At 31.5% G+C, this 14,930-nt stretch overlaps 1 protein-coding gene across 1 annotated transcript; it reads right to left on the bottom strand.

Moving 5' to 3' along the window:
* Positions 1–3,356: 3,356 nt before the first annotated feature.
* On the bottom strand, positions 3,357–6,499 carry LOC132741184 (uncharacterized). The gene is made up of 2 exons (XM_060729298.1): positions 5,069–6,499; positions 3,357–3,368 (listed from the first exon to the last, which is right to left on the bottom strand). Exons 1-2 carry the CDS (start codon positions 6,497–6,499, stop codon positions 3,357–3,359), a joined length of 1,443 nt encoding a protein of 480 aa, XP_060585281.1.
* Between the last annotated feature and the right edge of the window lie 8,431 nt (positions 6,500–14,930).

Raw genomic sequence — 14,930 nt, 5'->3', positions numbered from 1 at the left:
ACAAAACATGTTAATCGTCCATATATTGAACACATGTCTTTTTAAAATTGCTGATCCGCCCATTTGCTGTCACGTGTACACTTTGTTGTGCGATTGGCATTATTATATCTGCACAGTAAAGCAAACACGTTTACAGTGTCTACCATTTTAAATAGTAGTGTTCATCAATAAAAAGCGTGAACGACCTGTGAAAGAATGATGTTACACCATAGCTGTGCAGTTCATTGATTAAAAAATACTAACTTATTGGTGCACTTAAGAAAAAGCTTTACGACACGGAAATTAAATTACGTCCGTATCAGCACTCGTTTATACTTGAGACTGGACGGGTACACTTCAGTGTTGCTGAATGGAAAGCTAATACGTCTTTTTTCGTTTCTTTTTATTGGAGAGGGGAGTATTTGGTTAGATATTGTGACGGGTCAGATGCCTTTGATGCCTTATCAACAAACTATAAAAAGTGGACATTAATTTATTGGAAGCCAGTACTATGTACTTACAGCACTATCAAAATCATCTCAAAATAATTGCATATTCCAATAAATTAAAATATTTAATGTTTATTAAAATGAACATTTCACAGTTTTCTAAAGATAGGATAAAGTAGTTAAACGCACAATGTATTTTTAACCATCTCCTTAGAATAATCATGGAATAACATCGACCCTGATATTCGAAACTCTTCAACACTCAACATGCTTAAATTTATATTTAATACTATATAAAGAACCAACAGTTCCAACATATTTCCTTAATGGCCAGAGCTCCATATCTAAATTGCTGGTACGTTTAAGAAATCATTAAAGTATATTAAATAACGATTTTTGTAATAACGATTTGCGCGCAGATTTATTTTGATAATGTGATACGGTCAGTATAATCGCGGTCATTTTTTAATGTAACCGTTAAGTCGGACAACGAAAACATATTTACTTTCGAAAACCTCGATGTTATCATCCATTTGACATTGAAACACAAATGTTTGGTCGTAAAAAAAATATGGAGATAACGCTTTAATTCTCGAATCTTTAACGAACTTTATCAACACAACCCATCGTTTTCATTCGAAAGTCTTTCATTTATGTACCTGGGTAATTTGCTCTAATCTAATGTACTTAAATACCAATCATTCACAAACTCTCATTCCCCTAAAAGCAACTACAATTATTATAATAATCACTGATTAAGTGATATCAGAATGGCAACCTGTGGATTGATCGCACATTTAAATCAGTATTGCACATTAAATGAATATCAAATGAACTGTAAAATCAATTACATTATTTTAAATAATATATTCATGTTTAAACGAATTATTGTTGCCCTAAAAGATATTTTATATAATATTAACTTTTGAAAAGTGCTTTATCAAATGTTTCTGGATATTGTTGCCCAACCCATTTTCTTTTTGTATAGTTTTAATGTATTTGCTGCAAAAAAAATGTTTAAACTAAGGATAGAAAGAAATCAAATGTTTATGAAACTTCAATGCAAAAATGTGTTTAAGGTATAAGCACCCTAATGCATTACCTCCGCTTTGAAGAGTATTCAAATAGGCTAGAACTACTGTTAACTACATTGAAAATGAGGGCCATGGGTTCAATCCCCAGAAGGGTCAACTTTTTTTCTTTCTTTTTTTTTTAACATTATTTATGTATCTCTCATGTCCCATTTGGAAAGAAAAAAGTGTTTAATTTTGATTTTTTAATTTATATAGGTATTTATGGGCTAAATTATGCTAAATATAGTAATAAATATGGTACCTGATATTTTCAAAGTGTAATATAATCAAAACTAGACGGTAAAAGTATTTCATATTTTACAAGATCAACCAATATATACTTTTTTAAAAAAATTAGGGAAACTTTGAAAACAGGCACTCATTTGAGTAAATTTTAAGAATTTTTTAAATTAGGCTCCCTAAGTAGAAAAATGGTCAGACACGTGGTAAAAATGGGTGGGGTAGGGTAACATTTTTATACAGATTTCATAAATTTTAAATAGAAACCATAATTTTGCTTATTTGGATTGTTAGCTGAATGGTACTATTTGCTTCTTACCAAAAATTAATGGGAAAACATTTTTCATTAGAATGTTATTGCAGATTATTTAAAGGTTCCTACTTTCTAAAAAAGGGCCCTCATAACATCCTAGCTTGAGTTCAGAAAAGTGGCCATAACTTGATTTCCGTACGGTAAACTTTGTTTAAATTCTGCATACAGGTGTACTTTATGGTTTACATCTGACTTACGATGTCAAGTGTTTAGTTCCTGATAGTGCCCATTAGGGTCCTAATACCTTAACAGTGCCTCTTTATGGAGACAACGTGTGTTACGCATGTTTTTTTTCTTGTCTAGCTCCCCGATAATGAGTCTCGGTAAGCTACCATCATGACAAGGCTTAGCAATTTTAACAGTTGTACAGTCTATTTTTTTTGTATACGGAGATAAGAAAACAATATTTTCTATATGCCGAAAAAAGCAACAAATGTTAAGCTGACGTATTAGAATGAGTACTTTTACTTTTACGGAGAAGTCTCAAAACAAAACGCGTCATTCTGCAGAAACTCATGTGTCTTATTTAAAATTATATAAGCCTCGCCTGCTTCGAAGGTTCACTGGAACTTTATTACTTTTAACAAATACCATTAACTACTTATTATAAATACGATAAGCATAACCATGTTTTCAATACAAAACAAATAATTGATATCATTATAAGTTTTAATGTTGTTTTTAAAAACTATTCATACAACTTTCTATTAAAAGCTATTTCATTGTTTAGCAGTAGATGTCATCTCCAAGTTATTATAAATAATGGCATATTTCAATAAAAAGTAATGACATACCTAAAAAATATTGATCATATGATTTATAAAAAGTCTTAAACGCAGCTACTTTAATTGTTGACATGCTAAAAAACAACTTCATTTCCATTATTTGTATATTTAGTAAGCTAGATGACTATATTTTGAGACGATTTGTAATTCTACATAAAGTAGTTAAATTGCTTTCTTTAAACATTACTTTGAAAGTCAAATGATTCAATTAAAGTCACACTCACTTTTTTGATAAGCAAACTTGATCTTTATCTGTTAATTATGTCAAAACTTGTACTTTTAAATAGATCTACAAAGTTACCTCAATCATCAAAATAATGTAGTGTTAAAGCTAAATAATTCTATTTAAAGTCACAATTCGTAAACTGTTAAGTGAAAAGTTTAAATCAAGTCAGTAACTTTTGGAAAATTCAACCTCGTTCCAGACCTAAAATTTATTTAGCCACAAGTTGTTTGATGTTTGACTGCGAAAGATTAAATTGTCATATCCTACGTTATTTGTAATACAGACTGATTGTCACGCAGTCAACTGTTAGTCATAATATAATACTTAAGTATACATAATAAAATATTTTAGATTGGAAACTAAAACTCATTTAACATATTTCACGGTCACTGTGTAATAAAACAAAAAGGTAAAAAAGGACAAACTTAAAAGACAAAGATTCTCTTTTCCCTATAAAGACCTACGCTTATTATTAAACCTTAACTCCATATAAGTTGATAATTGCCCTTTTATTCTCCCCATCTTATGCTCATTTAATTATTATTATTATTATTATTATTATATACCACATTTATATAGCACTCTTTTCATAAATAATAAATGTTCAAGAGTGCTTTACATAAATCCGATAAAACATAATCATATATATATAAGACATAATGTACAACATAAATGGAGTAAACCTATCAAACAATAATGATAATCTAAAACCAGTAAAGGATGGTAAGAAATACAGACACATTTAGTTTAAAATCAAGGCACAATTAAAATTAACACTGATAATATAGCAGAAGTAGTACTTGATTTATGAACTAACGTCCATAGAACTTTATGAAATAATGTGTTTTGAGAGCTCTCTTAAAACATGGCAAGGTATTACAGTCTCTAATGTCAGGTGGTAACGCGTTCCATAATTTCGCTACGGCTGTCTGGAAGCACCTGTCACCATATCGTACTGTCCGAGATTTAGGCACAACTAATGTCATTGAGTTATTCTGGGACCTCAGATTTCTGACTGGGATGTACACGTCTATCATGTCTTTTATATAGGCTGGTGATTGATCGATTAGGGATTTATATGTATAAGTCAAAATTTTATATTCGACCCGATACTCTACCGGAAGCCAGTGAAGTTCACGTAAGATAGGTGTTATGTGGTCATATTTGAGTGTTTTGGTCACAATTCTAGCTGCTGTATTTAGAACATGTTGTAACTTGGTCATTGACTGCTTAGAGACTCCATATAACAGTGCATTACAGTAGTCTAACCTAGAAGTAACAAGTGAATTTACTAGAGATTTGGTTGCTTTAACAGTAAGATAGGGTCTGATGTGACCGATTTGTCTTAATTGTGCATAACAGTTCCTACAGACATTATTTACATGTTGTTCCATCTTCATGTTCGAGTCAAGAAATGCACCAAGATTGCGCACACTAGATGATTGGCTTATTTTCGAACCGTCGACTGTTACTGTAACATCTGAAACAGGTTGTGCGTTATGTTCAGATGAGAAGATGATCAACTCTGTTTTATCGCCGTTTAGCTTCAGCATGTTGGCATTCATCCAACTTACAATATCTTCAAGACATCTTTCAATACGGTTTATATTCTCTTGAATTGAAATATTAGTCACTGGTTTGAAGGATAGATAGAGTTGTGAGTCATCTGCGAAGAAATGGTTGTTTAGATCATGTTTACGGCAGATTTCTCCGACAGGTTTCGTATACATCACATAGCTCTTTGGTCCCAGGACAGACCCTTGAGGTACACTGTACTCCATGTGGACTGGCTGTGATAGTTTGTTGTTTATGCATACAGTCTGGTATCGGTCGGTCAGGTATGACGTCATCCATGCGAGTGGCTTGCCTGTAATTCCAAAGTGTCGTTCAAGGCGGCGAAGGAGCGTACCGTGATCAATTGTATCAAAAGCAGCAGACAAATCAAGCATCACGAGAATAGTCACATTGTTATTATCCAAAGACCGTAGAATGTCATTTTGAACTTTTAACAATGCAGTCTTGGGCGAATGGAACTTGCGATAAGCAGATTGGTTGACCTCGTGTAGATTATTTGTCTTCAGATGGCTCTCAAGTCGTACGTCAACGACCTTTTCCAAGATTTTAGACAGAAATGGCAAGTTAGACACAGGTCTATAGTTTTTCAGTTCGTTAGGATCTAAATTTGGTTTCTTTAGAAGTGGTCTTATTCGTGAGTGTTTGAACATTTTTGGTACATAAGCAGCATCCAAGGACACGTTTATAAAACTGGTTATCACAGGTGTTAGTTCATCTAGGCATTCTTTTAACAGCCATGTTGGAATGGGATCTAACTCACAGGATTTGGTGGCTGATTTTTTAATCAATGCTTTCACTTCTTGCTCTGTGGTTGGAGCAAACACAGTATATTTGACACCCGTATATTCAGATTCCATATCTACATTATCCGGTACCGATTGTGTTTGAGAACGTATGTTATTCCTTATTGTTTCAATCTTTCCGATAAAGAAGTCACTGAATTTCTGGGCAAGGCGCTCTGAAGATGAATCAAATGGTAGAATCACTTCATTTGTATCTCCAAGTAGACCTTTGGTAATCTTAGATAGACTTTTATGATCATTGCCACAAGACTCTATTTTACTTGTATAGTATTCTGCACGAGCTTGTTTTAACATCTTGTTCACACTAGAACAGTGTGTTCTGTAGATCTGATGGTCTATTGTAAGTTTAGTTTCACGCCATTTCCATTCCAGTTTACGTTTTTCATGTTTGGCTTCGTGGAGTTGCTCTGTATACCACGGACAAGCAGGTCTCAATGTAATAGTCTTGTTAATGATCGGAGCATGTTTATCCAAAATAGAGGTTAGACTGTCTGAATACTCCATCATAAAACCATCTATGTCAGAAGGGATACACTCTTTGTTGAAGAATTCCCTTTTCCGTATGTCTTCTCGAAAAGAATCAATGTCAATTGCGCGAAGTTTTCTGTAAGAAACCAATTTCCGTACCGGTGCAGGTTTTGAGGCTTTGACGTCAAATGTAACAGCAAAATGGTCACGTAAGATATTTCCACTAGAATCAGAGAGTCCAGGATCTACGACCTCTATGTTTGATACAATGTTGTCTCTTTCCCTTGATATCACTACGTCCAATGTATGACCTGCAACATGGGTTGGTTCTTGTACATGCTGATGCATACCACATGCATCAAGGTTACTTGTAAATTTTCTCGTATCGTTGTTGTCTGGTATATCTAGATGAAGGTTCAGATCGCCTACTATGATTGCAGATTTGTCAACTGTAGCGTACTTAGTTAAGAAAAGGGGCCACTCATGATCAAGGAAAGTGTTTGTATTCAAGCCGTTCTGTTTAGAAGGAGGTGGTCTGTATATAACCGCTAGTCTCATAGAGTACCGAATGCTTTTGCTATTGGACATTGTTTAGCTGAATTCAGAAAACCTTATTTTCCTTAGTCATTTTTTTAAAATTTTATAAAAGTATTTTCAAAGTGTAAAATTATCAAATGTTAAAGATAAGCCTTTCGCGATTTTTGATTATATAATTACATACAAGTATCATAAACATGTCCAATGCTTTATTTTGCAGAGGGCTACAAAGTACATGTCATAAACATCTTTAAAAAATATGCCTTCATAGATAGATATACATTAATGTTCTTCTATTGGAATGGAGGTATTCCGTAACAACTCCATATTGAGAGCTCATTAATAAATTGATGTTTTATCCTTTTAATAAACTTTAAGCCTTATTAACCAAATAAACGAGCTTTATTGTTTTGATAAGTTTTGATTAAGACCTCCGCGAATGCCTTATTAGAAACATATATTTAATGTAGCTATAGAATGTTAGTAAGTTCAATTAGAAAGTCTTTAAAGAATTCCTACCACTCACGTTAATACCGACAGCAAAATAATAAAGAAAATCTATTGCAGATCGTCTCTAAGATTTAAATGCAATTTTAATCAATTAATAGCTTTAATTTAATGTTTTGGACTTTGAGATAAGCATTTGTTAGTAATATTTGTAGATGTACATAGTGCCATCACTACGATGATATGTAAACATGTTTTAGATGCGCTTGAAACAATCATTTAAGATTTGTAATCATTCGGTTTAGCTGTTTTTAACAAATCAGGACTTCTGCTTATTGTTCCACTATTTTATCGTTGTCCTCATCAGGTCCGTGAGAATTTCATAGCACAAGCGTCTTTCTAAATCTGATAAATCTGTTAAGTATCACATGACATGGGCAGATTAATTTTGAGACAATGTAATGCCAGCTATTGAAACTGCCATACTTTGTAAAACCCCTTACAGCTTTGATATCCCTCATCCCGGTATTAAGTATTAATAAAGGTCATCGTGATGAATTTTTACGAGAGTGATTTTGCAATGCAATAAATATTCAAAAAATATATAAAAATACAAAAAATCACATTTGCTAAGTACACAATTTCTGCATTATTTCCACGTTTACACGTTTTTGCACATAAACTGTTTATATGTCCAACGTATTTATTTGTTTTCAAAAAACAAGCTTCAAAAAATACTATTTTAGTCTCCCTTAAACATATCCATTACGAAAGAATGTGTCTGAATGTGTGTGAATATGTAATACTTGCGGGGCATATTTATTTTTTACTTTGATAATTGTTTTATGTATATATCGTGCTAATGATAACATTTATAAATTTCTGTGTTTTATAAATTTTTAAAGTAAACAGCATGTATATTTATCCATTTTCCATGAAAGAATTTCTCTGTTTTTCTGCTTCAGAACACTGATCTTGATCAAAAGCAGTATGAAAATATATGGCCAATCGAAGTACCACTTATCTTTTTATGTAAATGAGAGTAATTCGATAATAACTGCGTATTAACAGCTCATCATACCTGAGAATGATTATGTTTATTTTTTTCTTTGCACAAAATCAAACGTTGAATCAGATTAATGGTTTTAAGACCTCCGCGGATGCATTTTTTCAAACATACATTAAGTGGGGCTATGCAATAATAGTAAATTAAAGTTGAAATTGTTTGAAGAATCCATACCGTGAAATATCAATACCGACTTCAAAACACGCGTTATATATGCCCTCATACTTAAGAAAATTTATAAATGATAGTATTCTAGGTGCAAATGGCATTCTTTTCAATGGTTAGTTCCAATTTTAATGTATGAGACTATATCACGATTGTCAAGTAAAATATTCGGTTGACTTTCACCAGATATTGTCATTACTTGAATGATGCACAAACTTGTTTTAAATGCGTTTAAAACAACCACACTAGATTTATCATAATCAATAAACACTACTCTTGTTATTAAGAGCGTTTCTAGATATGAAATTTATCTAGTTCTGAATTTAAGACCGTATGACAATAGTAGACAAGAAAAGCATTGATGCAAAGCATCAATGGGCGACGCCAAAAGAATTTGATCCAGATTTGCACCTAAATACTTAACAAAAGATGTGTACTTTATAACAGTACCATTACATGTGACCTGGAGGCTAGGCCCAGTTTAAGTTAAAATTTAAACCTTAAAGAATAGACTCTGTCTTGCCAAGATTCAAAGACAATTTATAGTCAATAAACCAATCTTATATATTACTCATGCTATAAGAAAGAATTTCTTCACGTTTATTTTACCAGATACAAGGATACCTGAGTCATCAGCATATAATCACAGGCAGGAGAATCGGACCTGGGAAAAAATATGACCAGATCGATATAAAAAAAAATATGTTCATCTTAAAAGTGTGAAAAACCAAATAAAATGTAAATAATGACCCCCTTTAAAAATATACTTTAAGTTAATAGTATATTTTAAAAGGGGGTCATTATTTACATTTTTTTTTTGTTTTTGACACTTTTAAGATGACCACAGTTTTTTTATCAATCTGGTCATATTTCTTCTTCCACTTCCACAGGTCTGGCACTTGTGCCTGTGCATATAATAAAAACTTATAACTTTGGGTTGCAGACATGTCATTGACATATATTAGACATAAAAGAGGACCTAAAATGAACCTCAGGGGGACACCATAGGTATTCAGAGTAGCTGCAAATCTGAGATAAGACTTAAACCATGTAAGAATGTCATTACATATGCCAGATGCTTGAAGTTCAATGAAAAAGAAGAAAAAGAACTTCTTCATGTACAGTATAGTGTGATCAACTGTATCAAATGCCCTTTGTAGATCTAAAAGTATCATGCAATACTGCCTTTGCTAATTTCAAATAAAATGCAATCTGTTAAATGAACCAAACATGTGTCAGTTGAAAAGCCACTTCTAAACCCTGACTGAGCTGCCTGACCATGACTCAAAACCATGACTTGCAGAAGACCAAATGAGCTATCCGGCCGGCTACACATTTTTTCTTTAATAATGAAACAGTTCTAAACCACAACATATTTCCCCACTTTATTGATAGTATAAAAATGGAAAAAAAATCTCAAATAGTCTATATCATGCAATAAAGATTGAGTTGTGTGAGTGTCTAAACATTAAATCCCTCTTTTAACCTTCCATTAGACTTTACTATATAACTAACTGCATATATATCAAGTGTTTAAAATGAGCACCTATATGTATAGCTTTAATATTCTACCTTTCATGTTTGCCAAAGGTTATTTTATTGACAATTTTTATACAAACACATAGAAAATAATAATTAGTTTCACATATTGATTAGAAGATTCCTCTTGCAGAATACCTGTAGGTATATACTAACTGAACAAACTAGAAAAATCCTGGTCTTAGGTTTATAAAGCCAATAAAAAATCTATCAATATTCACTTAAAGCCAGTAAAATAAATCTATCAATATTCACTCTATGCTTTTGATGACCTTACAACTGATAAATTTTATACATCAAAAATAGTAAGTAATACCTAAGATAGACAGAAAAGAACAAGTAATTTAGTGAGTTACTTCCCCTTAAAATAGAGAAAACCTGAAACCCAAAAGAACACCATAAACAGCAAAATTATGAAATATTGCAGGCTCAGTTTTATTAAGCCATGCAAATTAATGGTGAAGTATTCATAAAAAAATAGCCATGTGACAGCAGTAATTGCAGAAAATCGGATAGCTTTCAACATCCGGATACTGGTACACTTTGTAAAAAACAACCATTCTGTGCAACAGATAAACGTTATATGAATAAAATTAATAGGATAATTGTTTACAACAGTTCATTACCTATCATAATACTCATTTGCAGGTGAACTTTCTTCTTGTAAGAAAATTTTGAAAGTATATAAATGAATGAATGAATGGATACGGCATCAATGTAGACCACAACGATATTCGAAATACGGGTTTTAGTATTGTCAATAAAACTAAGGGACAAGCTGTTAAACTGAGCCTGCAATTTTGTGAAAAACTTATCACAATGCACATGTTTTTTACATAAAGTTATTAAATACAAATATAACATTATATTTGTTTACTTTATTTTTACGAATCAAAATAAAACTAATTAACACAACATGACATTGACTGCTAATAATAACAGCTCCTTCCATAGGCCAAAATAAAAAGCATTCCATAAGAGACGACGCCGCTCGACGGCGTCGCCAACAATACCCTAATTAACAGTTATTAAATGTATTTATGTAAAATAAGAACAACATTTCATCTTAAAGTTTTTAGTTTTAATTTTGCCAGTAAATGTTTTGACTATACGTGTACCAAATCTTTGTAAACACATAAACCTTATTGTTTTATTCATTCATTATAGAAAAATGACACTTGACAGAAACAACATTGAGGTCAACATCATTGAGCATCTTTTGAAAGACTTTTATTTACTTAAAGCTTTATATCTAAATCATCCACTTTAAGGGACGGTATTTATATATTTTTTTTAATTTATCTTGTCGATAAGTCTTTCTATAAGCCTCCTACGAACGATACAAGGTACAACTTTGTCTTGTTTATTAGATTATTAATAAGCTTAGTGATTACTGACGGTTTGGGGAATGTGACATCTTGATTATTCTTATCATAAAAAATGACCCGAAATTGAATAGCATTAAAACGCTTTTTCTCAAATCAGACTAAAGGAGCGCTAAACACGATTTTTTAATAACATTTCAGGTTATATTTCTTAATTCTTTATGCATACAATTCTTTTTTAAGTTACCCAGCTGATCTGTGTAGGAAATCGAAATATACTTTTAAGCTTTTGGACCTCATTGGAGATCCTAAAAGATTCAGAAAACAAACAGCAATTTATCTGAAATTAAAAATGTCAATGTTGTTACAAGACGCATTTTTATTTTTAAATGATATTTCTATGATAAGGAGCTTTCATCATTTAATAGGGATTTGAATTTATTATAGTGAAAACATCGTGATGAATGCATTGTATTTTCATGCCGTTGGTGAGTCCAGTTAATATGTCTGTGTTTGAAATATTAAGAAACATATTCATTTTGATGTAACCAATTTAATGAGACATTGAGACAAAGCCAATACGATACCTAAACAGTACATGTTTTAGTTTGTTGACCCAAAATATCCGACCTATTTCGTCTTGTGACTTCAACAAAAAATATTACTTTTCAGGATATCTAGATAAAGGCATGATCAGAAGTTTACAAAAATATATTATGCAGTTTGTCTTACACGATATACTTAGGAATAATCTACCTCATTATCCATAGCTGTATTTGTAGTCTTTCTTACAGATAAATGTTTTTTGACAAAAATCGTTGTGCACATATTCAATATTTTGACAATATTCAAAACACCATATTATATCCCATTGTATAAAATTGGTTTAAGCGTTTGATCAAAAATTTAAAGGATTTTATAAATCAGAAAATGTCCGAAAGGGTTTTGATTATATTATAGTGATAGTATTGCCTTTTTTGCTTGAGATGCCATTTTTTTGTTTGAATGAGACCATTATTTAAGACTGAAAATGAGTCCCATATACTTGTACGTAAATATTATTTCTAAGCCTTTACCATTGAAGTTCCATTTCGCAACATTACGTTAAGGACGGCCATTACGGAAAATAATTATTTCTATTTTATAAAGATCGATTTTCATTCCAGTTTTATAACAGAAAGTGTCAATTACATTTATGTGTTGTTGCAATTTGGAAACAGTCTCTACACAGTTGACTACATCATCGGCAAACATAAGATATACTTTGTCAGAAATATCTTAGTAATAAATATGCCTGCGCCTTAATTTTGTCTTAGGAAGATAGATAATTCATTGATTAAAAGAATAATGTCGAACTAGATTTATCGCCCTGCTTGTTCCTATATTACACGGGAAAAAATCAGTAAAAACCATTTTGTGTTTTAACACAAGACTTTAAGTTAGAATACATACATTTGAACCCGTGAAGAATTACCATGATTTTTTTCTAGAGTTTTAGCATGCCACGTGTAAATAAGCCGATAAAACGTTCAAATGCGACAGAGGTTTTCATCTGAATGTGCAGAAAAACTTGCGTGCATATTAAACCAATAAGTTTCTAAAGTTACTGATATTTTTCAAAATAGTAATTTATATATCAAATGTTATACTTCTCTTCTTCATTGTTCAGAATAGTGTTTAAACACACTAACCCGTTTCTCCATTATTTCGAGACAACTATCAAACGCACTCTAGAACGAGATCAACCACATCAAACTTTATTTGAATTCACTGAACGTTATTTTGTTTTAGATTGTAACTTTCTAAATGCGTCCTATAAAAATGTGTCCATTCTGTGATTACCTATGTCAAATATATAAAATTGTAACGATCGTCTTCAGAATGATACTCATGCGTTTCTTTCAACACCTACTAGCTGATATATAATATATCTAATCGAAAATACGAAAAGCTTTTACTGGAAGGCTCTGCATTTTTTTCTTAAGCTGTGTATTTTTATAATCGTTGTTTATGTCAGTCATCAGTTACGTAACGTATATTTTGACGTAAAGAGTCATAAAGCAAATGATTTGAAAAATTGCAGAAAATTGCTCTTTTTTTAAGTATGCATGTCATATTTCCTATATATGGAGATAATTAAGCAAGAATTCTTTTCTTTTTATTGATGTTTCCGTTAATCTTTTATATATTCTATATAGGTGATAAATGAGTGTTTTAATCACCTTTAAGCTGTATACCTCAAGATGAACCAAAATATTTCAAGAAAATCAAACTCGAGAAAAAAAGTATTGAACTTTTAAGAAAATTGATAAGATTCAAGATAAATGCAACAATTTCCATGTTGTGTGCAATTTATGACCGATTTTGCAGTATTATTGAATATATTTCTATTGCGTTACTAACGCAGTTATGGTTATTTTTGCATATTTTGACCTCTTTTGGGTAATTAACATGGGTTGTAAGTGTTGTTTGCAATGTGCACAATTGTTTACATTTTAATGCATTTTCAAAATTTTCATGAACATTAGCATGAATCTGGAGGCGTGCTGCTTTAAGGATTATATGCCATTTTGTTTTTTTTTGTACTTTTTGTTGGCTCTCTATGATACGCATATTCAGTTATAATTTGATCCCTTTAGAAAATAAATTTATCAAGTTTTTTAGTAGTGTTGTCGATTAGAGCACTCACGTTTTTTTTCTTTCATTTTTCATTTGGGAGCTTTATCATTTTCGTTTATAATATTGATTCGTATTAATGGTATTAATCGTCCTGATCTCGGTCTATAAGCTGATAATTACTGAGTTACAAATATGATGATAGTTTTACCATTTACGACCCTTGACTAACATAATTGTGAGCGGCAAAATACATGGACTTGAAACGCTCATGAATTTACAAGTAACTGCTTCGAAAATATCAATGTTTTAATCTTTTTCATGTCTTCATATTATTATTATCATTATTATTATTATTATTATTAATTATTATTAATTATTATAATTATTATTATTAATTAATTTTTATTCATATATTTATTTATTACAAATCAGTATACCATTGAAAAGAGCGAATAAGTGATCTAAATAATCCAAAAAAATCCTGTGTAATTACTGTGTTTTAACTTTTGTATATTTTAAGAGATAATCGCTTTTTGCAAGTATCTATTTCTTTTATAACTGTCTTCATATAGTTATTAGATCACCAACGCGTTTTTATAAATAATTCAATATTTGCACTTGCTATATGTTCTAAAAGTAGCTGCAATCTCATTTGCTTAAACAAAAGTAAAAGCAAAAAAAAAGAATGATAGAAATATATACTGGCTTAATTGGATTTGTTTTTTTAAAGAATTAAACCCTAAACAAAGGCTGTTAACTACGCATGCGTAAATCGTATTCATATATTCATTGGCTGAATTATCATATTCAATTGGTGAACTAGATATTCCCTATTTAAAATAGAATTCGACATGCGCATGTCAATAAAAATTCATTGTGTTTTTTGTTGCATATTACTCGATTCAAATTTGACTACTTAACAATACTAGTTTCTCTGATTACTTTTGTTTGCGCGGCGTTTGCGTAGCCATTTGAAAGATAAAACAGACACCCCAAAGCTTCTGTTTTGTTTATTGTGTCGCATTGAAAAAGTCCACTTATAGCGGTTACTTTTGTCGGCGGTGTCGGCGGCGGCGTCCCCTTAGGGTTTTCAAAGCATAACTCAATCACTATAGTGACTCCAAACTTTGTATGCATGCTTCTTTTAAATGTGCAGTGCACAGGAATCGTTACTCCTTCTTTGACTTATTGCCCTTTGTTAATGTTCATACTTTTTTCCGGGCCAATTCTCCTACACTTTAAAAGCTATTGACTTGAGACTTCATATGATGATGATTCTTATTGAGAAGAAATGCAGTGCACAAGAACTTTTAATCTGCAC

This window comes from Ruditapes philippinarum, unplaced genomic scaffold (genome assembly GCF_026571515.1).
Source record: "Ruditapes philippinarum isolate M1 unplaced genomic scaffold, ASM2657151v2 ctg4167_1_1_1_1, whole genome shotgun sequence".
In the NCBI taxonomy this organism is placed as follows: domain Eukaryota; kingdom Metazoa; phylum Mollusca; class Bivalvia; order Venerida; family Veneridae; genus Ruditapes; species Ruditapes philippinarum.
Note: the sequence above shows the minus strand (reverse complement) of the source record. Positions and strands in the feature narration are given on the sequence as shown.